At 39.3% G+C, this 27,545-nt stretch overlaps 1 protein-coding gene across 1 annotated transcript in view; it reads left to right on the forward strand.

Moving 5' to 3' along the window:
• The window catches only part of LOC128733818 (uncharacterized), a 135,490-nt gene that overhangs the window by 41,581 nt on the left and 66,364 nt on the right, over positions 1-27,545 (forward strand). Inside the window, exon 2 of the mRNA XM_053827628.1 lies at positions 18,336-18,570. Within this exon, the coding sequence (XP_053683603.1) occupies positions 18,496-18,570 (75 nt within the window). The 5' untranslated portion in view covers positions 18,336-18,495. The remainder of the gene's footprint in view (positions 1-18,335; positions 18,571-27,545) is intronic.

Here is a 27,545-nt window from a genome sequence, read left to right on the forward strand (position 1 = left end):
TTGCGGTCTGTGTGAATACTTCCCAGGAACTCATTAAATCAATAATAACAGTAATAATCTAGGTATGCCTTATGGAAACTAAACTGACTCACTGGACCAGTCACTCTTGGAAATAGTCTTTGCCTGCGGCAACCACCATAATGTGTTCTGTTTTTGATTCAATTTTTATTAGAAGAGACATTCTTTATTGAGTTCGGAAAGTGAAGAGTGGAGAAAAAAATATACGGTACCAGTCTTTTCCTCTGTTTTAAAATTGATAAATTGATTGAAGAGATACAATAGTGTGTGTAAATACTTCATGACATACTGTGCTGAAGCAGCTAAGCTAGAGCTAAGCGACCTTGAGCGCCTATTCACTAGTTAGGAGCGGCTCAAACAGCGTCTGTCTTGAAGCGTACGGTTGAATATGTAATACTGTATCCCGCGAGTTACCCCATCAGTGAACTGTAGGCATCACAACCCCGGTATTGTAGATAGGTAGTGTACCGAAACCCTTAACAAACCACGAACCACAAAAATGAAAATACGAAACGGACAATCTATATAGGACACGGCAAGGAACAAGGAATGGATGGATCGTTAATGTTAGTGTTAATGTATCGCGATATCTCGAATGACCCAACTCTTCATGAATCGGCACAAGCAAGCTTGCTTGCCTGCGATCTATACCGAGTAGGAATCGAGATCGCTACTATTCAGGAAGTTGGTTCAAGTTGGATGTTTTGAGGCATAGCATTGTTCAATTCTGTATCCTGTTCTGTAAACTGTATTCTGTTCTGAAAACTGAGACCATTAGCGTAGTCTTTTTTGGGCGAATATCATGCTGGTTTTCATAAGGATCACTCCACGATGGATCAAATGTTTACCCTGCGTCAGTTACTAAACAAGTTTCTGGAATACAACTTGCACTTTAAGGCTGCGAATGATTCAGTCAAACAAAACGTGCTGTGATAGATAATACTGGAGCAAAGCTTTCCGACCCATCTTGCCGACAAGCGGAAATTCATATAGCTTGGTACACTCGTGATATATGAAAACTTTGTTAGCCGCGAAGTAAAATAGCGAATTGGGTTTTCTAAAGATTACGTAGTCCCGTAGTTTGCTAACTCGCACAAAACAGATGCTTTACAGAACACTAATTGTTTTGGTGACACTTTACGGCCATGAACCATGGTGGTTGAAGGAAGTTGATCGCCGAGTGCTTGGGGTTATTGAGCATAAAATTGTGCGATCAGCATTTGGCAGTAAATTGAAAAATGGAGTGAGTCGTAGACGCGAATTCTATCAAGTAAACAACGCAGTACCAAAAGGGAAATGAGTCAAAACACACTTATATCAAGCAATAAAACCATAATAATACTGTGAATAAAGCAAGCTTTTCGTGGTCGCTTATATTACGACGATAAAACTAGTTGGCTGCACCATGTCTCTTATAAGCTTACTATATATGTGGCGTTGCAATACAATATGGTGCACCAACCAAAATTGATCTTATCAGGATTACTTGTCAAACCGCAATAATTAGAATCAATTAGATAACGTAATACGTAACTATGAAAGCATGGGTAGTTTAATATACAAATTTGGAATTTTTCCTCATAGCAAAGTAGAAAACAACCGGAGCCCACCCTTCTAAAGCGGCACTATGGGCCAGAAATTAAAATTTCGGGACGAATATATTTGCGGTTAAACGGCGTGTCTCAGCTCAATATGGTCTTCGGCAACTTTTTGAATGAAAAAATGATGCATCTTTTGAAGGGGTCGTCCAATATTTATGCGTTACTTTAACAACAATTTAAGTAATAACTTTTTGAGTAAAACCTAAAATTAGTTATATCTTATTTATTAATACATATACAGCAAAACAGCCTTCAGCAAAAATATTCCTCTTTTATGTGCAAAATATTTTCTAGAACATCACATTGAGCTGTCTGTTGAAATAAACATGTTACAAGAAAAAATGTGATTTGAGGGGTCGTTTATAAACAAAGGTCTATTGCTGAAAATGGGTAAAAGGTAGAAGTTTCATCTCTTCAGAAAAATTACTTGAAATTGGTTTATCTTTAATATTTTGAAACCAAAAAGGTGAAAGAAAGTTTACTCAAAAAGTTATTACCTAAATTGTTGTTTAAGTAACGCTTAAATATCGGACGACCCCTTCAAAATATGCATCAATTTTTTATTCAAAAAGTTACCGAAGACCACGTTGAGCTGAGACATGCTGTTTAACCGCAAATATTTTTGTCCCGAAATTTTAATTTATGGCCCATAGTGAGCGGGGAGGAGCCCTAACTCATCATAGAAAAAATTCCTGCCTCCAAAATCCCCCACATGCCAAATTTGGAACCATTTGTTTGATTAGTTCTCGAGTTATGAGGACATTTGTGATTCATTTGTGTAAGAACCCCCTCGGGGGGCCCTGTAGCCCCAAGGTTACCGAGTCTTCCTTGACAAGCGAGTGGTCGTGGGTTCGTATCTTAGTAGAATCAGGCCATTCCATGTTAAGTGACTTTAGCATGGGTTTATTCTCAGGCCCCTCCACATCCTTCCTACTGCATTCTGCATTTACTAATAATGAAAACCTCTTGCCAGGGCAAGTTGTAAAAGTGGTACTTGCTTGAGGTGCGAAAGAAGTCTCTTGTTCAAGGGCAAATTATAACTTGTTCCGCTTCCTGGTTCTAGGAACGAGATTGTAATGCATAAGTAATGAGGAACACATACATACCCTCACTCTGTGCTGAACTCTGCTTTACCGACCATGAAAAGCCTTTAGCCGGGGCTGGTTATAAGAATGATACTTGCTCGAGGTGCGAATGAAGCCTCTTGTCCAAGGAGAAATTAAAACCAGTCTCCGCACTGCCTGGCTCAAGAGCTAGATTGGTTGAAAAGTAGTAAGAAGCGTAGAGGGAAAAAAGGGGTGAAAACACACCGACAATTCAAGCACGGATAATAAGCAGTTCACTTACTCTATAGCGATACAATAGATCAAAATGCTGGTCGTAGTGATAATATCACACACACACACACACACACACACACACACACACACACACACACACACACACACACACACACACACACACACACACACACACACACACACACACACACACACACACACACACACACACACACACACAAACACACACACACACACAAACACACACACACACAAACACACACACACAAACACACACACACAAACACACACACACACACACACACAAACACACACACACACACACAAACACACACACAAACACACACACACACAAACACACACACACACACAAACACACACACACACACAAACACACACACACACACAAACACACACACACACACAAACACACACACACACACAAACACACACACACACACAAACACACACACACACACACAGGGGAGACCCCCGTCCTAAAAAGGAGAGGGGTCCTAATTCGTCATAGAAAAAAAATCTTGCCTCCAGAAACACCCACATTCCAAATTTTGTTCCTTTTGATAGATTAGTTCTCGACTTATGAGGAAATCTGTATTTCATTCCGCCCCTCCTCAAGTGTGGAGGGGTCCTAATTCACCATAAAAAACTCTGAACAATCAGATTTATGGCTGCTATTATGAAGAATATTAGATTTCAGCACCGTGATTATTTTTTTATGCAAAGCCATATTGCCATATTCTGGTATTTTGTTTTAGTCCGCAACCAAATTTCTTTAAAGCAAGGTGTTTTGCAGAAAGTAGGTTATTATCAATCGGTTTTCCTGTCACAAGAAGCAACTTACATGATTTTGCTTGAAATTGAGATTGTCTGACTGATTATATTTATTTTAAAACAACCAGCTTTCTAAAATTGCAAAATTTCGATGGCGCGTTGAATTTATCTTCCTATTAACGGGTGGCAACTAAAATTTTGGAATTTTTTTCTCAAGCTGTCAAAAAATGAAGAAGATCAGATTTACCGAAATTAAAGATACATTACCCATTGTTGCAGAAAAATTAGTGTACATTTGAAAACGGTTCGTAATCGGCTGTTCGGCGAATCTTCCGTTTGACGTGGGAACAAGAGCGTTGTACGGCCTTCATATCAAATTCTACCGAACAACTGTTTGCAATTCATGGTTCTCCAGTTATTTTTGTACACCAAGGAACTCAAAATCCCGAAGAAATCTTGGATTGGGCGCACTGAAACAGATTTTTCGGGTCGTTGTTTTAGGGTACAAATGGGATCGAATGGGTATTCAGGAGCGTTTGTGTTTTTTTGGCGTAATGCGATGATGCTGTATCCGACCAAAACACGTATTGTCCATCTGCACGACGTTTTTGTAGAAACGGGATCAAAATTTTCTTCAAACATTCGTCTGGTACGTCATAATTGATAGCTAAACCAGAGGGCTTGTTGTTGAAGAAACGAGAAAAAGAACGATGTCCTTCTGTCTCCATAATTTTGGCTGGTCTTCCACTACCTTGCTTGCGAAAAGTTGTTGGGCATCTTAGGATATGGTAAACAGTTGAAGCCGCAACATATTTGCTTTTTAAATGTTGTACCGTATACTTTTTGCCGAGATTTCTGTGGCCGTTTGTAGAAGTGTACAATGCGCTACCGACATGCTTCTTATTTCGACGCCATTTTTAGCAAAACTGGGCAAGCATAAACAAAACAAAAAATGTTACCAAAAAGAGGAGAGAGAGAGCTAACACATACTTACTCTCATTTCTTTCTGAGCTCGTTTGTTGTTGAGTATAAGGACCGCGAAAAAAATCCAAAATTTTTCCCGTTATATCAATATGCACGATTTAAATTTAATGAACATATGCTACAAACCAACGGAGCTTGCTGAAAATTTATTAATTATTCTATGTGAAATTTTATCATGGTCCTATAAACCAAATCGATTAGCATGCTCTGGCAGTAAAACTTAAACTTTTCTGCTTACGGATGTATTTTCAAGTTAATAAAGCTGACGGACTGATTTAGTTTTTTACCAGAGCAAACTGTATGCTTTATATTCTTTGATTTTAACCGGAATTTTCAACTAAACCTGAAGATAATGATGAATGCTTCATAGCTTTGTAGCGAAAAGATTCAGGTACTTGCGAAGCAGCGAAAAGTATAATCGGTTTTATTAGTTCTTTCTGCAGAGTGTGACTAGACTATTTAGGCTTATGACCCGATTCTTTTAGATGTCATAAAAACCCACTGCATCTTTTTAAACGGAAAACAATTTTATAGCGGCCATCAAGAAGTTCTGGTAGAGCTCATAGTTTTATTAGCGCTTTTATGAAACTGGTAATGAAACCACTAGAGGAACTCAATAAAATTTAGAACTGTTACTTGGAAATGTACCGATGAAGTGAAGGCAGTACAATGGCGCAAGCTGCCGTAGGCCGGACTCGTGGCGAGACTGCCCGATGAAAGAGTAACGAATTGTTAAGGTGCCTGAATTTTTCTAGGTTTACTGACTAGGACGGGCTTTCCCTAAGTTGAGTCTACTTACTACAAAAGTTCAATTCAATGGACAAAGTAGTCTAAGTCCCACCTAACAAAAAAAAAGTTGAGTCTGAACGGCTGACAGCGAGCAAGGACAGTATGTATACGCAATATTTGACCAGGTCGAAGGCCGCGAATATTTTCTAAGACATTCGGCTATGTGTGTTTCGGGTTTTGTGATTCGGCCATTCACGTTTTGGCCATCTGCGACGGGCATTAGATCTACTATGCTATAAAATAATAAATGTTTTATACAATTGAGTTTCGGTCATTTGTTATTCGGCCACTTGTGTTTCGGCCATTCGTAAGTAATCTGACTCACGCTATATGCAATGCTCTACTGGCAACTTGTGGGGCATTGGGTTTGATATAATTGAATGAACTCGAACTGGAACGAATATTATAAAAGATTGAGTTGAAATTGGAATAGATTGGATTGGACCGATTAATTGCATTGTATTGCACTGGTTTGCATTTAGTTAGGTTAAGAACAGTTTATTTTATATTAAATGGTATCGATATAGACTGGAATTGGATTGATTTGAATTCAATTTGTCTCCTTAGTTTGATTTGGGAAGGATTGAGCTGGCTTAGATTTGATTAACTTTGATTGAATTGAATATGGTTTAATGTAACTTGCGTTGCATTAACCCATTATGATCATTTACGTATTAAATTTCATACGCTTGGTACTCGATTTGATTGAAGCGGCACACATTAAATTTAATTTGATCAGATTCCAGCGGAGTTTTTGTGTGTATTCAGTTAAATGTTAGTCAATCCAAGAAATGAAGAATACTCCAAAAATCATAACTTATATTATTCTGTTGTAAGTTTGTTATTTCATATCGGTTAGGTGGAATATTTTATTTTATTTTATTTAACACCGCCTTCGATAAAAAATCGTACAGACTGAATATGCTTATAAACTATGTTTTACTGTGTAATTTCACTGATTCGTTTTTTAAAAAGTGATTTTGGCATGTCGAAGTCAAAAATTTCACCAACAGCGTTGAAGGCTTGAAGACATGAGTTTAAAGCGTTGTTCTGGCCAAAATGCGTCCGGTGGAAAGGTATTGCAAGTAACTGCGTATCGCGAAACCGACGAGGAGGTACGTTGATTGGCACCTGTTCTAATAATGCTGGACAGTCAATGTTTCCCTGCATTAGGTCAAAAACGAACATTCTTTGATGATTGGTACGCCTACCCGATAGTAGATCGAGTTTGATCAGCTGACACCGAGCTTGATAATGAGGAAGATTGATGGGATCGTTCCAGGGCAAATTGCGCAGAGCAAAACGTAAAATTTTTTTCTGTACTCGTTCGATTGCAAGGGTTTGCGTTACCTGATGCGGGCACCAAACGACAGACGCGTACTCCAAGATGCTACGCACCAACGCGCAATACAACGTTTTGAGTGCGTAAATATCACTAAAGCTGGAAGCATGACGTCGAATGAATCCTAGTGTGGTGAATGCTTTCGCGGTGATAATTCCGATGTGCTCGTTGAATCTGACTTTCGAGTCAATTGTGACGCCTAAGTCGCATATTGAATAAACGCGATCTACAATGTCTAACCCCAGTGAGTATTGATGGTGTAGAGCATTATTGCTTCGAGTGAATGTTACTATTTTGCATTTCTTGTAGTTGACGCGCATGCCATTGCTGTCGCACCAAATTAATAGTTTGTTTAAGTCCTCTTGCAGTGCCACGCAGTCCGACACCGACAGTATAGTTCGAAAAATTTTCAAATCATCGGCGAATGAAAGTACAGGAGATGACATAGATGTACCCAGGTCGTTTACGAAAATGTTGAACAGCAGTGGCCCCAGTACGCTTCCTTGGGGTACGCCGGAGGGAATGAAAAACGTTCGAGAGCGAGCAGAATTCACTACCACGTATGCCGTGCGGTCCGTCAGATATGAGCTGAGCCATTCTGTAATCCAATCCGGTAGACCCATTTGCTTCAACTTGGCGATAACCAGAATGTGTGGAACAGTATCAAAAGCTTTTGCAAAGTCGATGTATACCGAGTCCACTTGTCGTCTAGCTTCGATTTCTCTGGATAAAGTAGTAACGTAGCACATCAGATTTGTGGTAGTTGACCGGTTCCTCATGAAGCCGTGCTGAGTTTCAGAGATGACTGGTGCAACTGCGTTATATAGCGTGCTGTGGACTAGTTTTTCTAATACCTTGCTAAGGCAACAAAGTAGTGAGACACCACGGTAGTTAGACACACAGCTACGATTTCCTGATTTGTAAATTGGAACAATATGGGCCGATTTCCAAGCAGACGGGAAAGCCCTTTCCCGTAGAGAACGATTGAAAATCAGTGCAATCGGTTCCGCCAGACTATCAGCACAGTTTTTTAAAAGCACTGGAGGAATGTCGTCCGTACCTGACCCTTTGTCAGTGTCCAGGTCTTCAAGAGCGGCGATGACGTTGTTTCTGGTTATTTGAAAGGTGGGGAGATTGAAGTCGTGTGCTTGTATATGGGCAAAACAGTCGACATTCTGCACTGGCGCTGCTCTGCTATACACGATTTCGAAGAACGATGCGAAGAGTTCAGCAGCGTCCCTGCTTGTGCAAGCGTCGGTGCCATCGTAGTGTACGGCATTAGGAATGCAGTCGCTCTTTTTCAGCTTCCTGATATAATCCCAGAAACGTGCAGGGTTTTGTTTGACGCTGGACTGGATGCTTGAGATGTAGTTGTCGTAAGTTGCTTTTAATGTTTCTTGATAAGTCGATTCGGCCTGGCGAAGGGATGATCGATCCGTTTCTGACTTGGAGAGAAAGAATCGTTTCCGAGATTTACGAAGTAAGTTGCGCAGGTTGCGCAGTTCCGAAGTCCACCAAGGATTGGCAAAGAGAGAATTGGATGTGCGACGTCTTCTGTGTGGAACGAGATCTCTAATGATTCCATGGAGTGTGCTATAGAATTCACCTAGCGCTTCATCTAGAGAACTGTTGGTAAGTGAAGGCGACCAGTTGATCATTTCCAACGTACTGTTTAGTAGACTGTAATCGTACGCACGAAAGTCAGGAATGAGAGAATCGTCTCGATCGTCAGGTGGGATAAAATTGTCAGTGTTCTCGTTCAATAGTAAAATAAACGGTGCATGGTGAACATCAACTGGTAACAGCGGAGTCGGCGGAGTGATGAGATCTATGTGCTCGGGATGGTTGACAAAAGCAAGGTCAAGAAGTCTGTTATTCAAGTTGGCGAAATTGCACACTTGTCTTAATCCCGCAGTTAGCATGCCTTCGACTGTGACATGTTCGTGTTCAGTTGACATGTTGCAGGGAATGAGACCACCGATATCGTCGTTAAACTGCCAGCGTAAGTTAGGAAGGTTGAAGTCTCCTATTGATAGGACAGTGTCAGCATCCAAAGATTGATCTGTCATAGACTGCATAGCCTTAGCGTGCGCAGAGTATATGTCAGAGGCAGAGTGTGGGGGGATGTATATAGCCGCAACGTACAGCGATCGATGACGCAAGTTTATGCAGACTGCAATTTGCTCAAGGTTTTCGCAGTCATCCAGAGGCACGCAATGGCTTCTCAGATGATTCTTGACGCCAATTAGCACTCCACCACCTCGAGAGCGAAGACTGGTTGCCGGAATGCGATCGCAGCGAAAAAGCGTGTAGTTGGAGGTGATTTCGCTGCTGTCAATGTGTTCGTGAAGCCATGTTTCCGTTAGAATGACAACGTCGTAGTCGCAGCTACCCAATAGCAACCGCAGTTGAGTGATTTTAGTCCGTAAACCCCTTACGTTCTGATAGTAGATCGAGAACAGATGATCGGATGCAACCATCGCTTCCAGGATGGGCGATTCACGACTGAAACAATACTGTACTGGAGGAGTATCGGGATTGCTAGGCTGCGAGTACTTGCCTGTGATAACGGGTTGGAAGACCCCCTCTCCATGCTCAGGTACAGGACCGGGACGACTGCAGACCGCTGGCGGGAATAACACGACTGTACTGAGGGGATCAGGGGCTTCCAAAATGCTTGCAGGCGTGCACCCCGGTAGCGGCAGGGTAGAGGTGAATGGTTTCGCAGTGACGGAGGACGAAACGGTGGTTGATGGCGTGGCGCAGGTAGATTGATTAGGATCAGTAACTCCCACGTCGAGTTGGTGGCCAGAAGCGATGAAGCGGTTTGCGGTGTTCCATACGTTGATTGATGGGTGGGTAAGAAGGCGAAGTTGGTCAGATCGGCTAGTGATTGAGCTGGAAACAGGGAACGGATCAACACCGGAAGAGGTCGAGAGATAATTGTACTTGCCATTGATGGCAATTTGGAGAACCCCCTCGCCACTGCCGCACACAGGACCAGGATGACTGTTGAACGCTGGCTGCAGTAGCTCGACTGTGGCGGAGGGGTCAGAGGTCTCCATATTGCTAAGTACGGTGCATCCCGGTGACCAGTGAACTGAATGTCTTTCCATGAAGCGTCCCCGTGTTGATGCAGCAATTAGTTGTCGGGCGGGCTTGTACCAGCCACCATCGTTCCTCCATGTCTGTTTTTTGTTTGGGTTTTTTATCATCGTACCTACAATATTCTGATTTACGCCATCGCGCTACTGACTGTAGTGTACGAAAAACGCAGTCAAGCAAACGACTGCAGTTTCGTTTCACCCGCTGACTCCCACTGGGAATTTCAAGCATGTGTTAAAAATTTAAAACTGTCACTCTAGCCGTAAAGAGATTTAATCTTTTGATCTCGAATATATGCAACAAGCTCAAGTCGACAGCAGTGCTTCAGGAAAAGACATAGTTCACATGCAAATAATACATCAGTTATTTTTTTGGTCATGTATTTATTTATGTTCAACTAAATAATTACAGTTCAACACGATTACAATAAATCCAAAAACATCCCAAAAAAGCAACATCCAGGAAAAAAACATAAGCAGCACTTCACTAAATAGGGCCGCAACATTGCCCAAAAACATTGTCAACAAAACGAACGGAGACAAAGCAACATCGTGAGAGCAAGCAACAGCAGCAGCAAATCTTGCAGTAGGTAGGTAGGTGATGTTTGTTTAACCTGAAAAATGACAAACAACATCCGAAACAAAACCAACCAGATAAAGACCAGGAAAGAAAAGCGGGCACAGCCGTTAGCATAAATATAAGCGCAACCCGCCGAGTGCGACTGTTTTGATTTAAAACCCCTTCCGTCGTCGTCGTCGTCGACGTCGAGAGGCGCGTACACTCTATGCCACCGAGCATTACAGGGCGGCTCATCGCCGCCGTCTTCACCGTAACAGTAACATGTGTTTCTATGTTCGTGCCTGGTTCCGGAATACGGCTAAGCCGTTGGGCCCGAATTGCTGTTTCTTTCATTTTTTACGGGTTGAAGCGAAAAGAGTGTCATTTTATGAAGTAGCTCTTGCGCGCTCGCTTGATAATTTATTTGATGATGTTTTGTCTCCTGCCCTGATTTATTTTTTACCGGTGATTATAATTAGGACGCTGCTTTATTTTGAGGCGTTAAGCTGGAAGATTTTGCACTCGTTTAAAAATTTTAGGATTGTGAGCAAACAATCTTAATAAATTTAATGTAAACTACGCAAAAACAAGTCATAAAAATAAGCTGCGTGTTTATTTTTTTCAATTTTGTCTATTTCAATTAGCATTCCATCACACAAAACAATCTGCTGGTCACATTATCTCCTATAATTGTACACAAAGTAGTTCTCGTGAAAAGCAAATTGCTCCAACAGTCAATTGAAAATGCAATTACCCCGTACAGATCTTTATCCTACATGGGATTAAACAGTGTAAAAAGATCAATCATCCTAAAGGTCAACCCTGTCACATCTAAAGCAAACCAAATGGCTAACAGAGCAGAACGAAAACGGACACCAAACGGCTTCAACACCCGATATCGATCGATACTTAAACGGTTGTTACGTTGCAACACGGTGCGATAATTACTACTTACTGTTTACTAACCAGATTCAATAGCAGTAACAAACATGACAGGGTTTAACTTTCTGCCGCTGCACTAAGTCGCCATCATAGTCGAGATAAGTCGTTGTTGGTGGAAATTAAACCGCTAAGGCTATCATTTAGTTCACATATTTGTAACTACGCTGACAGCAGTTGATCGTAATTTTCAGTACGAGCCGTAAGGTAAATCATTAGACTGGTTCACATTAGCATAAATGGAATAACTGAAATGATTAAATTCTAGCTGAAAGAAAGTAACTAGAGTAGAGGAAGCTCTAGGCGCATTTAAACACTAGTAAAAAGATTGTACTCAAATTGACCACATTATAATTGACAGTTACCCCATATGATTGAGACAAACTCGTTCTGTCGACCAAAAAAGAACAATACCAAACGATATTTGGTCATTTTTTTGTGAACTTTGTGGTACCTTATAGTGCAAGTAAACATTATAAGCTATCATAAACAATGAAAATGATAGAAACTAGGCAATGTTTCCAATTGGAAATTTTGCCAAAAATGTACATACAGAAACTAATTTTTTGTCAATTTTTTTTGATAATTTCAGCCTATTATCAGCCTCTAACGCTTCGTTTTAACAGGGAAATACATTTCAAACGTATCAGATGTCCTGATACTGCCTGCTCCAGTTGATGTAAATGTTCCCAGCTGTCTTTCACTTTCTATTGTTGATTTTTTTGCCAATTTTAATAGTTTTCAACATATCAACTTGAGAAGCCCAAGAGAAAACGAAAGTGAAATGGCAGTTTTTTGGGTTGGTATTTATAGTTGCATCTCCCGTTCCGATCTTTTTCTCATCTCCATTACGACTTTCAGTGTCTGGCAGTGTTGCAAATTAGTTCTGCATAACATGGGAAAGCGAACGACATTTAATTCGAACATGCCTCGAATTACTAAAAAAACGTCTCTATCAGTTATAATTAGACTTTATTTAATTTTTTTATCGTACTGGTCTTGGACTGGTCGTATTCAAATTTTATTTTAACCGCTAGCTAGCTTTCGGACTGACCGATTTGTTCCTACCGTCTTTTAGCGGGCTAGGCAGAAATATCTATAATCATCAATACCTATAAAAATGAGTTTCTGAGTTCCTTATAGACTCGAAAATTACTGTACCGATCGGCGTGAAACTTTTTATATGTAGGGTTTATTTCTAATTCTCGTCGTAGTAAGTAAAGCCATTTTAATTTTCATCATTTGTTGGATGGATTTAATGAATACTCCAAAAGTTCTTGTGCTGATTTGACTAAAACACACTTACCTTCCGATCCGTGAACTTTGAAATCACTGAAAAGCGATTATTAAAGCATATTATTGAAATTACGCAACTGACTCTATTTCTTAAATTCGTCGTACCGTTTTAACAACAAAATTTTTTATCGTCCAAACTAAAAATCACAACAATGTTTACGAAGCTAACGCGCATGTATTTGTTGTGCAAAATTTCTGCAGGTCAGGCAAGTTTTCCTGGCTGTAGAATAACGACAATGCCTTGCGCGAGTTATTTTTTCATTTATGAATGACGGAAATTAAAACGATTAGTCGTCATTTTCTTGTTCGTCGCACGAAAAAACGTAGGAAATTTGCCTGGTAGGACTTCTTTAATGATAAAAAGCATTTAAATAGGTCTCAGCTCACTATGATTGATCGCGTATGACAGACAACAAACTAATATATGTATTAGGGAATAACTAGTTTTGCATTGTATGTCATAAAAATGCTGATATTTTTAATAATTTGTGTTGGATAGGACGGGAATAGGCAATTACGACGAAGCAGCAACATACCCTACAGTGGTTTCTGGAGCAAGGAAAGATTTGAACTTTTGAACTGGATTCCGCCGTAGGAAGAACTGGTTGTTCTAGATTTTCTGTTTCTTCTACTTCTAGTTCATGGTTCATCTTCACGCCCAGCTGGTAACTCCAAAAAGTAAAGCCATCGGTATAAACATCCTTAAGTACTTGACCCTTCGTTATCGACAGACTTTATAGCCGACTGTTAGAGTACAGGACAATTACAGGGCTAGTGCAATCCAACTGACTCTATCTAGCAGCACCGCCTATCGGAGATTCTTGTTATGCCAGCATCATACCCCAAAGCTAACTGGGCGGCTTAGCTGGTAACTCCAAGGACGGTGCTTGATCTGCTTTGCATGCGATCGTATGAACTGAACTGCCAGCAATACGTTGCAGTTGACGTTCCCAAAAGTTTCAATAATTTCTCCTGTGGACCAGATCTACTTCTTGGTAGAGTATTCCTTGGCGTAGACCTTGTCTCCAGCTTGAAACGAACGGGGAACTGTTCCGTGTTTCCTGTTGAATTGCTCAGTCTGCTGCTGATTGCGACAGTTGAAGTAGGTTAAGAATTGTCCGCATCTTTCGACCTATCACTTTTGCAAGCGATTTTTCTTGCAATGCAAAAGGGCGAAAAGTGGAACTTTTTTCCTAGTATCTTTTGTTTTTATTTTATCATTTATTTACTTTTGTTCGTATGAATATCCCCCTTAATCTAAAACTGTCAATAGTTAGTCATCGCTAACTATAATGAAAATAAAAAAATAACTTTTTTGTGTTAGGAAATATAGACGTAGTTTCTTCGGCAAAGTTGTAAATATTGTAAAAACAAGCAACTTTGCTGAAGAATTAAAATTTCTAACTTTATCGAGTGCTGAACTATAGGTCATATTCTTTTCACCGTATTTTCAAAACAGATATGTGAGTGATGTAAAACGCTGCTACAAATTTTCAACAAGTAATATCCTCCTGTTGATATCGTATTTGCCGTATAACGAAAAATTACATCAAAACCGCCCTAAAATAACATTTGCACATAACTCAGCAATTATGCTTCGTAAGCAACCAAAGTTTACGTTAAATTCAAGCCGTCAAAGTAGTCACCCATCCATGCCAATGTTGTCAATTTACTCGGAGTCTGCACCGATAAATCATTGAATCGCACTTTTACCCGCATCGCAGTTTTACCCCTCCTTACTCTACTTGTCGATTTTGGCCGGATTAAGCTTAATGACGCTGAAAAGCGTGCTGGAATGGCAAGAAGCCAATTCGGTGCACCGAACTGTCCCAAACTATGTAAAATTGAAGCCTATTGGACCACAATAAAGCGAGAGCACAGAAAAACTAAGAGAAAGTACAAAATGCAAAGGACATGCTGAGGAAGTGAAAAAATAGTCATAGACGTTCTCATTAGTTCGTTAGGTTTAGAATCTTTAGGTCGTTTAGGTTCATCATCTATCTATTTATATAAGAGGCTTATGTTTGTACCGAAAACCAGGTCTCTGACAGGACGTCATAAGAGGCTTATCGGTAACTAAACACAGGTCCCTGACAGGACGTCATGCTTTCGTAGCAATGGGTTGTATTCTCAGTCACCTTTCTGGTCGACTGCTGCACTGCTCGATTGCTCAACTGGTTGACTAGACTGTTTGACTGGACTGGTCAATTAGACTGCTCGATTTGATAGCTTGACTGTACTGCTTAACTGAACTGCTCGACTGAACTGTTCGATTCGACTGCTCGACTCAACTACTTGATTGAACAGATCGACTTGATTGATTGACTGAACAGCTCGAGTGGACTACTCGACTTAACTACTCGATTCGACTGCTTGACACATTTGCTTGACTTATTACTCGACCCGACTGCTCGACTTAACTGCACGACTGGACTGTTCGATTCTACTGCTCGACTGCTTGCTTGGACAGCATGATTCGACTAGACTGCTCGACTCAACTGTTCGATTCGACGCTCGACTCAACCGCTCGATTCAACTGCTTGATTCCACTGCTCGACTGGACTACTCGACTCAACTGCTCGATCGAACTACTTGACTCAACTACTCGATTGGACTATTCGAATCAGCTGCTCGACTCAACTGCTCAACCCAATTGCTCGATTCAACTGCTCCACTAGACTACTCGATTTGATTGCTCGACTCAACTGTCAGCTTGATTCAACAGCTCAACTAGACTGCTCGACTCATCTGCTTGACTTAACTGTTTGATTCGACAACTCGACTTAACTGCTCGATTCAACTGCTCGACTGGACCACTGGACTGAGCTGCTCGATTCAACTGTTCGACTTAACTGCTCGAATGAACCGCTTGACCCGACTGCTCGACTGGACTGCTTCACTAAACTGTTCGACTGGACTGCTCGATTAAACTGCTTGACTCAACTGCTCGGTTCAACTGCTCAACTCGACTGCTCGACTCAACTGCTCGACTGGACTGCTTGACTGAACAGCTTGATTTAACTGCTCGACTAGACTGCTCGACTCAACTGCTCGACTGAACTGCTCAACTCGACTGCCCAATTTTACTACTCGACTCAGCTGCTCGAATGAACTCGAATAAACTGTTCGACTGAACTACTCGACTCAACTGCTCGAATGAACTGCTCGAATGAACTGCTTGACTCAACTTTTCGACTTAACCGCTTGATCGCCTGTTTGACTAAACCACTCGATTCGACTGCTCGATTAGACTGATCGATATAACTGCTCAACTTGACTGCTTGACTCGACCACTCGTTTCAACTGCTCGACTCGACTGCTCGACCGGACTGTTTGACTGAACAGTTTGATTTAACTGCTCGACTAGAATGCTTGACCAAACTCGTGACTTTAGTCATGACCTTGAAATGCGGTCAGGCATATATTAATTTTTTTTTTTTGAAACGATGATTCTACAATTGATGAAGGGACGGTAACGGAAAGTAATGAAGAAGGATTTTTTTTTCTTTTCCGGGAATGAAGGGGAAGGGTGGAAAGGAAGGGGGGGGGTAATAGGTAGCTATGCTTAACAAGTTGTCGTTGTGACAAAAGATAGGAGTCACAACGACAACTTGTTAAGCATAGCTACCTATTACCCCCCCCCTCCTTCCTTTCCACCCTTCCCCTTCATTCCCGGAAAAAAAATCCTTCTTCATTACTTTCCCTTACCGTCCCTTCATCAGTTGTAGAATCATCGTTTCAAAAAAAAAGTAGAATGCTTGACTTGACTGTTCGACTAGACTGCTCGACCCAACTGTTTGACTCGGTTGCTTGATTCGACTGCTCGACTCACCTGCTCAACTCGATTACTTGTCGCGATATCATATGGTCGGTGTTAAGGGGGGATACTACTCTGGATGACCGAAAAATAATAGATTTTCGAAAATTATTTTTCAGATGCTAGAATTATATTTAAGTGTTAGGGTATTTTGGTTATTGGTTAAGGTATATTTGAAGATATATTTTGTATTTTTTGGATACCAGAATAGTGATTATTAAGCTGGTGGCAGGTGGGCGCGTGAATGCCCTCTAGAAAATAGTTCCTTGCTGGCGGTACGTGCCGGGAACCAACGGAGCATCGTAGAACGGATTTCAAGGATGATTTTGAAGCTTTAGGTTAATACCTAAATTGTTACGTAGCGCTTTTTTAAAAATTCTAAAAATGTTTTTCATCAAAAACCGTCAATTAAAAGCTCATAAAAAATAGAAAAATTGAGATATCAAAAAACGGCTACGTAACAATTTAGATAAATCATTTTTACGTGCTGAAAAAAAATTTCAGCCAAATCGGTCCACTAGATTCTGAGATATACGTACCGCCAGCTAAAGATACATGGTTTTGGGGAAAACGCGTTCAAAGTTTCGTACAGCAATGGACCTTCGCTTGAGGTGACTCCACAATATTTGCCGTGAGTTTTCAACGAGATCAGATATTAAAAAATCCTTTTGGCATGACATTTCTGAAGGTGTAAGCGTCTCGAAAAGGCAAGAAAATAAAATTCGATTTTTCCGACATTCCAGAGTAGGCTTCCCCCTTAAATCAGACCGGACCAAGCCGCAAAATTTTAAAAAATGAGTTAATGATAGCAAACGATCAAGAATTTTCTAAGCAACATTTTACTCTAATCAGACTACATAAATGTAGCAAACATTTCGAATGCGTTTTTCTCGAAGTCAGAAATTTGCCACTCAGTTTTGTCTGACTTAACACCGACCATATAAATCGGTTTGCGTCAGACCATAGACGGTTCAGAGCCACTCACACAAAAGAGCCATATTGCCCGCCTATAGAATCAGAACAGTTAAATAAAATCCAATATGACCATAAAAACCATTTGTTTCAGTTTCCGGCTGACTCTTTTATGTACAACATCTTAGAGCTAAAGTATGCAATATAAGAACTCCAAGAACTAATACAAAGATTAAACATCTTCGCAAACATTGGCCAATGAAATGTATCCGCAGTTTTCTGAATTCTTAATAATCATTTATATTTTCCGGATCGTAAGATTCGGGTTCAACTAGTATTCTATATTCCCGTAGTTCTTTCCTTTTTCAAAAACTAAAAAACTGACAAGCAGGTAAGGTTGGGTAAATTTTATGTGATGAGCGAAGCTTATTCAACGTGGTTTTACAGTAGAAACATGTTCTATTTTAAAATCAAAGCTATCATAATATAATTTTGTTCCAGCGTGAGATTTGTATCTTACCCAAATAGTCTAGCGCTAATTATACCTATACAATATCTTTAATTGATAAATCATTAGCTTGTGTAGAACGCCTTTGGGAACATTCTCAATATGGCTAGATTAATGTAAATAGAAACATAAAATAAAAGGTTATTAACTCTCATCAAACAACATCACACTGCTCATCATAAGGGTCATTAAAATTTTGATTCTGTAATTGATAAACATGTGTCTGCGGAAAAGCTCGAAACGGTTCGCTTCTTCGGTTAATTACTCCAGCTGTTAGCAGGGCCATTAAATTTAAGCCGTTACAACGTGGCGGAACCAATTGGAATTAATTGATTCTGACAGTCTGTGGTTATTTTTGCTGTCTATTTCGCAGATCCTGATCTTCACAGGCTGGAAAAAGTTGATGATCCCAGAATAGACGAAGCACGAGCAAACGTTTGTCCAATGCCACCGAACGGTGTAAGTGTCAGCGACACCGGATAGCAGCAGTCCCGTCTGAGCTGAGCGTCTCCCGACGAAAGTATACTCGAAAAATGAATGCAAATGTACGAATAGTGCTGTACATTTTGCGTACGCTGGCAGCACTGCGATGGCTACCGTACGTGATGGTGAGTAAAGAAAAAATAAATTTTTGTTATTATGCAACATATCACCAGATCTAGCGACGATTAGCTCTTAGTTCTATGCAAATAGAGATAAGATTTTCGTAGGCAGTTCCATATATGTACTGATAATGTTAAGCTTTTCTAAACAATGGTTGCAACAGGTCTTCGTCTGTAAGCAACTTATTTCCAAAGCAAGCATGCAACTAGTATACATTACATGTTGTTTGAACTATTTCCCTAATTGGAATGATTAATGTCTATACCTATGATTTGCGCCGATCCAAGTATTATACTCAGTATAAAGGTGAAACAGTATAAAAACAGCAAACTAAGGATAACAGCTTCATCTATATGTAGCTTCATTTATTATAAAACTTCATTTATAGCAACAATAACAAAGCTTCGTTAGCCTGGGGCCGGAGCACCCTATAATCTGCACCCTTATAATTCCGCCAAGTTTCACAATCGAAGACGACTCTCAGACTCGCGGGCATAATATCAGCCGTCAAGACTCACCGCAAGGAACAACAAACAAGGCGCGTATGGCTTTGTCTATGGCGCGGAATAAACCTCTGACCCGCGGAGCAGCCAACAACCGTTCTCGTTTATTATGTCGATCCTCCACACCTAAAGAGGCGCAAAATGGCACCTCGGCGAGCAAATGACTTGGAAGCAAAATTATGCTATAAATACTTACAACTCTGACGGTGACTGACGGCGAAACTTTATTGCATGTTGCGCTAACAATCGTCTGACATTAAGGGATTTTTTAGGGCTGCTTGGAAGTTTTTTGTTGTTTTTAATATTTTCGAAAAAAAAATTAAGTGCACTTGATCTATGCACTCAATAAATTAAACTGAACCTCTGAGAATAATATACTAGCAATTCCAGTTGTTCCATCGTATCTCGCCCAGAATTGCACCATCAACATCTTTAATTATTTTCTCCCTCGCAGATGCCACCTTCATGGAGGCTGTGTGTCTCGACGAAGAATGCATTCCTTTCATCTAGTTGCACTTTAGCATGAAAACGTGGAACTGATTTGCTCAATTTATGCGCATCAAACCGCGTCGCATCGTCGTCTCTATTTATCCCGCCCGGAATCGTTCCGCCACGCCGCCGGCTGCCGAGGACGAGCGAGCGTATAGGCAAACGGTCGGGCAACGAAAACTGTCGTGCCTATATTTAATTTTTTACACCCTTTCAATGCGGAGTGGAGCATCGTACATACAACAACAGTCCTACCATGGGAAATGATTACGGCAATGATTCGCGTGAGATGCACAAATGCAGCCGGAACGACGCGGCGGCGGCGATGTGGTGCGATGTACCGTGGCAGCCTGGAACAGGCCGGCAGTCGTTCAGAATAATTAAAAGTTCAACAACTTTGCCTCGTCAACAACGAGAAATTGTTCGAAGTGTGCAAAACATAGTTTGCTGATTCTAGCGTGGCAATTTTAAAATATAATATAGTACATATAATCAAATTAAAATTAAGTTAATATTGCAAATAATGACAATAAAATAACAAATTTTAGTTCTTTTCATGTTGACTTGTTTCGTGTTAATGTATTTATCACACAAATTCGTGAAATTCGAAACCAACAAGGAATCAAGTTGACACGTGCGATATGAGTCGGAAGTTTTCTTACTTTTTCTATCATTTCTACGGCTATTGTCAGCTGGTTTTGTTCTTCTAAGCGCATTAGCGTGCCCATACATAAACAAAAGGTGGGGCACCAGACCTTTAGGAAAACTGTTTTGGCGTGCAAAATCGAATATCCGTAGGATGGCGAATCTACTTTTAACTATCACAAAAATACCGGCCCATTAGGTTGAAATTCCTCACTTTCGGGAGTAATTGGACTTGGAAACAAAGTTGAAATTGGACTTGAAGTCGGACTTTATATAGGGCATTAAATTAAACTTGAATGTGGACTGATTAGGACTTGAAGCTTAACTTTATATTGAACAGGAAGTTGGTCTTAAAGTTGAATATGAAATTGGATTTAAATTTGAAGTAATTTGAACTGAAAGTTTTACTTGGAATTAGGCATAAAATCGGACTTTAAAGAGAATCTGAAATTTTTATTTGAAATTGATCTAAATTGAACATAAAAGTAAATTGTAATTGAACGCAAATTGGATTTGTGATTGGACTTGGAATTAATTTTGAAATTAGACTTAAAATTGGAATTAAAATTTTACTAGGATTCACTAGATTTGAAAATCAGAGTTTAAATTTAGCTTTAAATTGGAATTAAATTAGACTTAAATTTGGATTTGGACACAAACTTAGATACGAAGACTTACACGAAATTTAGGATTGGCATATTTTGTCTTTCTTTCTCACTCGTCTTACCCATTTTCTGTTCCTTTTTTCTCTTTACCAGTTTCCCACTTTTCGTTCCATTTTTTTCGGTGCCGTTTTCTTGGTATTTGCTCTCGCTTTTCTTCTATATCTTTTCGTTTTTTCTCTTTTTGTCAAGTTTGTCTTTTTTCTGTCTCGTATTTTCTGCTTCATCGTTCTGTTTTTATTCGTTTCTTGTAATTTTCTATCCCGTTTTCTGTCTTTTATCTTTTATTTTTCTTTTTTTTTGTTTCCAATTCTACTTTCTAACTCTCCTCCTGCTCGCATTTTGTCTTCGTCTATTTCGTTATTCAGATGCCCGGTTTTTCTTCTTTTCTGTCACGGTTATTCTGTTTTTGGTTTTCTTTTTACCCTTTACTCTACTATTTTTTTATCTCCCGTTTTTTGTCTTTTTCTCGCTAATTTTGCCTCTCTTTCGGTTCGTTCTAGTTTTTCTTTTTTTGTCTCATTTCTCTACCCTATTCCCATTTTGTTTTTTTTCTTTAATATCCCATTTCTTAATTTTTGCTCTCAGTTTTCTTCTTCATCCTCCTGGTTTTCCTCTTTTCCTCACGCTTTACTTTTTCTGTCTCGTGTTGCTTAGTTTTTATCCCATTTTTACTTATTTCTAGTCCTGTTTTTCTTTTTTATTTTTGACTCACTTTTATTTTGACTCTAGTCCTGTTTTTCTTTTTTATTTTTGACTCACTTTTATATTTTTCTTTTTCCGTTTTCTCTCTTTCCTTCTTCCTGTCTCTGTCCTGTCTCTTTCTAACTCTCCTCCCTCTCGTTTTACATCTTAGTCATTTCCGTTTGGTGCTTCTTTCCCATTTTCCAACCCTTTCAATTACGTTGTTTCTGATTGTCCCATTTTCTCTCAACTGTCTAGTTTTCCTCCTTTTCACTTTCTCGTTTATCATTTTTTCTGCCCGTTTTCTCTTTCTCTTTTCCTTTCAGTTTTTCGTCTCTTTTCTTCCATTTTCAGACCCGGTTTTCCTCTTTTACAGTCTCATCTTTTGATTTCTGTCCTGTTGACTCCTTTTCTATTTTGTCTGTTTTTTCTGTTCCGTTCTTTCTCTTATTAAGTACTGTTTTTCCTCCTATTGCTTTTTGGTTTACTCCGTTTGTCTTCCGGTTTTGATTTCCTGTTTTTCTTTCTTATTTTTCTTGCTCGCGTATTTATCTTTTTTCTTTTCCTCTTTTACAGTTCCGTTTTTTTCCTTTTTTTGTACCATTTTTTTCTTTTTCTGTCCAGTATATATCATTTTCTTTCCCATTTTCGCAATCCTTCTTTTTCTGTGCTGACATTTCTTTTTTGCCTCGTTTTTCCTTTTCGTTTCCCGTTTAGTTCTTTTCAACTTTTTTTCTCTTTTTACGTCCCATTTTTCCTCCCACTGTGCAACAATTTTTGTTTCGTTTTTCTTTCTTTCGTGTCAATTTTTCTATTTTTTCTGTCTCGCGTTTTTGCTCTTTTCCTGTTCCGTTTGTGCAGTTCTTGTCACGTTTTCCCCTGATGCTCGTTTTCGTATTTTTTGGCGCAGGACTACGTCTTACCACAGGGTGCCATTACATAATTTAGATTCTAGTTGTCGTCACGAAAATATGAAAGATTTTGAACGCTAATTGCTCTGCCTATTATGAATGGATTTTGATGGTTTAAATACCCATCGATTCATAATAGATGTAGCAATTAGGTGGTGTTTCTTAAAATTTTTATTTTCAATCACTAGGTAGTAAAAACTAACGAAAAGTTTCAAAGTCAAATTTCCCCATACATTTTCTTCGTGATCACCTTGCTTCACAGGCACGGACGACAGTTAAATACACCATCTGTTTAGTATGATTTCCTATTACAAATAAAAGTGATAAAACCTTCTCACCGAAACAGGTCGAAGATTGTTTACGATTTTTTTTTGTACGGCGATGATGTCTGCGTTAGAAAAGTGCATCAGAAAAAGTGACAAAATCTTATCCCAATGTCGAAGATTCTTTACGACGACTAACCTACGCCAATTTGATATCTGTGTTGGGGAATTGCGCTACAGTACCGTTTGGCTGAATATGATTCTATATGTTCATATCAATGTACGCGCATGTTTGCTATTTCATTGGAAGAACACTGATAATAGAATGTATTGTGTTAACAAGCTTACAAGTAACAAACTTAAGGTTACTTAAGGTTATAAGACAGCAGTAATTCTGTGCTTGATTGTTTGATACATAAATTGATTTGCTAAATTGTTTCCAAATACACACTTTCACCAGGGCAACTGAAGAAAAAATACATATTTCCGATCTTATTGTTATCCAAAAGAAGGTTTGAAAGTATTAAGTTCAAGAAACTTTTTTAAGTTTAACAAAACTTTGCAATTTTATTGCAAAAATAGTAGCAGATTTACTTTAAAACCGCGGGTTACTGGGTAACAGAAATTATTTCGTTTTATAGTAAATTTTAAACAGAAGGTGGGGCACGTAACCCAGTCTGCTGCAACCTGGTCACGCCTGTGGCTACGCGTGCTCATCTTCTGTAAATATCCGATTTCAAACTAAACGTTCACTTCCTTCTCGATTAGATAGCTGTCATTTGGGATGGATATTTTCAATGTATAATTCTCGTTTGGCATGCCTGCCCTTCGGTTCAAAGTTTGGCCAGATATTGAAAGTCGACGTCGAGTTGGGTCAACAGACAAATGCACCACATTTGTCTTACATCCTCAACATAATGGATCTCTTTGACACATGCAGAGCCACGATTTACTCTGAGAAACAACTTCGAAACCCAACAATATTTACTGAAAAAGTGAGTAACTTAAAAGTTACCTTTTCAAAATTTCATTCATTACACCTCCTTTAAATTCTATAGCTCTTCTAGGGATGGTTCATTAGTCAATTAGAAAATAGTTAACACCATCAACGCCAATTTACACCGGCCAACAATAATCACGATTGACATGACAAATTAAGCTACCTCGTTCGTAAGTCCTTCGCATTCAGACTGCCACACCGCCACCGTTAAACGTACCGTCTAAAAACTAACCTACACAGCAGCCCTAGCCCAGCTGGATGGTAGCACTCAGTGTGTCAAAACATCATGTCAGAAGTCACCATAAATCAGATAGTTCTCAGGGCTGAGCTGATAAATAAAAATAATTGAACCGAACTTCGAAGATATTCGAAAAATCCGGTCATCTTTCTTACGGCGGAGGGACGTTTGTTCGTTCGGGAGTCTGGACGTCAAGCGGAGCGAAGCGAACGAACGAAACGAAGGGAGACGGGCATGTTTTGTCTGTCCCATCAATGTCCCATTATGCGTAGTGCTTCGGCTGCGTTGGCTGCGTGGTGGGGCGGAAGAAATAGGAGCGCGAGGGTCGATAAACGACAGACATAAAACGGTATGGGATTAGAAAAGAAAACAACCAATTAGAGCATTCGTCTTCGGTTTCCTTCGCCTTGTGTGAGCCCGTCATCATTCACCGCAATTAAGAGAAGAGGATTGTTTGAGGAAAACTTTTGGGGCATGTTCTGAAGCCAATCCGATCCGACAGATTTTTCTTCCCAACCCCCCCGGTTTTGGTGTTTAGTTTTTTTGGCTGGCTTTAGCGTCGATTAATCGACTGTACTTAATCGAATGAGTCGGCACCCGGCTAGTGATTTATTAAATAGTGTTTATCTACTTACTGCTAAATGGTTGACTAAATTTTCTTGCGGTCAGGCTGGGTTGAATGTGATTCAAAATGATTGACGTTATTTCGATACGAGTGAATTTTCTTATCTGAAGTATAGTTAAATATTTCAGACAATTTATGACAATGACGGAATGTGACATAAGTCATTAGACCGTAAGAATAAGAGTTTGCTTCACTTCTTCCATAAGATTTACACGATAAAAGCATAAAAAACTGTTTTATTCATACGACCACGGTGTTCAAAATACCGTTATTAAAAAATAAAATTGGCCATTTAAATGGAAAATGCCAGTTGGTTTGTATTGCCATCCTACACCTCTGAGCCAATTTTTAAAAAAATCGATCGACGAATTTTTGAGTTACGCCCTTTTGAAGTTTTAAAGGGCAGATTGCTCATATAAAGTAAATAAAAATCTTCAATGACACTTCCAAAATGAACGTAAATCACAGCCGGTATTGATTTTTTATGGAGCCTATGCCCATTGCCGACCATTGTAGGAGTTATACGCTGTATTGGGACTAACCGGAAATGTTCCGGATTAAGTTATCGCTGTGGGAAATAGCCAGTATCGAACATGAACAAATACTTATCATGCGACACCTCAAATTACGCAAGAATTTAAAAACTAGATCACTGACAATCCGATCAACTACCTAGCGCCACGTTGGTTATATATGGACAAGTTCCAGGGACTTCCGGGAACACCCATACCAATAGCCAGTTTTGTCGACCCATTATTAATTTCTACTCCAGACCACCTGAGTGGAACAAAGAATTGCATGCTTGGATTGTTTACTAAAACTCGGCAAATTGATCATCTGTCAATCGTTCTAACGTCTTCTAATTCATTTTATTGAATTAAGATTAAAATATGGAGTTTTGAGGCATATAATTTGGGATAAATTCCAGCGCCGAATAAATTAAAAATTAATAGTTCAGCTGAAGCCATAATCGGCGAAAAATAATTCTGAAATCTTACTCCCACTCTTTTTTTTTACATTCTAATACATAAGGCTTATACAAATTTGGAAAAAAGTTTATGTCCTGGTCTCGAAATATTGTTGAAAGGGGGGGGGCAAGAAAAAAATAATAAAAGCAAACCTTCAATAACTAAACAAAGGAGAAGAAACCAGAGTTTATTTTTCCATATTAATACAAATTTAATACAAAAATGTCGTACAGTACTTAATTTTAAGTCCAAACCGAACCAACATTCAACATTTTTCGATTGAAGCACATAAAGTAACCATTGTGGTAGAAATGAATCAGCTTGATAATAATGGAGTGCCACAGCATCACCTTAAGAGCCGCACGCGTGTAACTTGTGCTTCATTTGAATTTTGTTTTGAACTTACGTGTCACTCGGTTAGTTACCTTGTATTTTAGAATAATACAAATCCGTGTCACTTACTAGTTCAGAACTCGGTAACCACGAAATAGTATCGGAATCTAAAAAAGCCTTGGGTTTATACCGTTTTTAGACATTTATCGACAGACTTCGCAGCCGGCTGTTAGAGTACAGGAAAATTACGGGGCCAGTGCAACGTTCCTACTAACTCTATCTAGCATGCACCGTCTAGCCGAGATTCGAACATATGACGACTGGCCTTTTTAGACCAGCATCGTACCTCGAAGCGAACTGGGCGGTAGTATCGGAATCTAATCATCTTGTAAAAATGGCAATCTAGTTCCCTGCAACTTTTTTACTTGGAACGCATGTGTTGTACTGCGAAGTTGTCGATAAAGAAGGGCCAAGTTCTTAAGGACGTTTATACCCATAGCTTTTTTTCATGTGCTGTGCTACCGACATTTTTTAAGAAAAAATTTCTGACACTATTCACGTTTGAAACCGCTTGTTTCTTGATCAAACTCTTAGTCATATTAATATCAGGCCATTCCTGCTGGTTCTAAACAATAACGTGTTAATCTTTGTATTTGCTTCGGATGATAGCGGTTCGGACAATGACCTGTTATAAGACCAGTATAAATAATTAAATCTTTCCTCGAAAGCTCCAGGATTTTGCGAATCATTGAAACGTTTGAAGAGATAAACCCTTTCGACTGCCTAGCAATGCAAATGTTATTCCAATTTAATTCCAGTTTCGTACATTTCTATAATCCATACTAAAACTCCAATTTTAAAGCAGAAGAAGATAAAGCTCAGTAAAAAAGCAATATACATTAACATGACATGGTCGGGGCCACCATTGATCCTACTGATAATTCAACATGACAATAGTCAGAAAAGTTTCGAACAATTCAGTTACATCCTTTCTGTATGCATCCAATGCATGGTAAAATATTGTATTTGTGATGTAAAAAGCTTTACGTCCCTAACATCCAAAATTAGGATAAGATTCATGGCACTGAAAGCTGATATTCCGGAGTATCTAATTTGTTGTATTTCTATTTGAATCTATCTACTACCTATGGCAGCAAAAAATAACCCCATTGCAATTCCGAATATCTCCGTCAAAAGCGGTACCAAATTTCACTAATATATTGTTTAGTTTAATGATGCCTCAATCTATTTCGGTTCTTTTAAAACAAGTTGTACCCCAATTTTCGGCGTCGGGATTTAAAGGTTAAGCACAATAGTCGCCTGTGACCTGTAGCAGGAATCAGAAAGCTTAGTTGGTGAAGGAAAGTTGATTGAGACTAGCCGGATAATTACTTTAACTTTGCACATATTGGGTAATTTAGAGTTGTAAACTCGTTGAACTGTAAAAAATTTGCTTATCACTAAAGAATGTAACATAATAATATTACACTTTATTTTTTTGCCCCTTCAAATTTCGAAAATTTTTGAAGGGGGGGGGGGGGGGTGACATAAACTTTTTTTCAAATTTGTATAAGCCTAAATGAGCTATGCAAAAAGAATCTAAAAAATTTAATCTTGAAATTAATTATGGCCATAGGAAACTAATCAGACCGAAATACA

The sequence above is a fragment of the Sabethes cyaneus genome, chromosome 2 (genome assembly GCF_943734655.1).
Source record: "Sabethes cyaneus chromosome 2, idSabCyanKW18_F2, whole genome shotgun sequence".
Taxonomy (NCBI): domain Eukaryota; kingdom Metazoa; phylum Arthropoda; class Insecta; order Diptera; family Culicidae; genus Sabethes; species Sabethes cyaneus.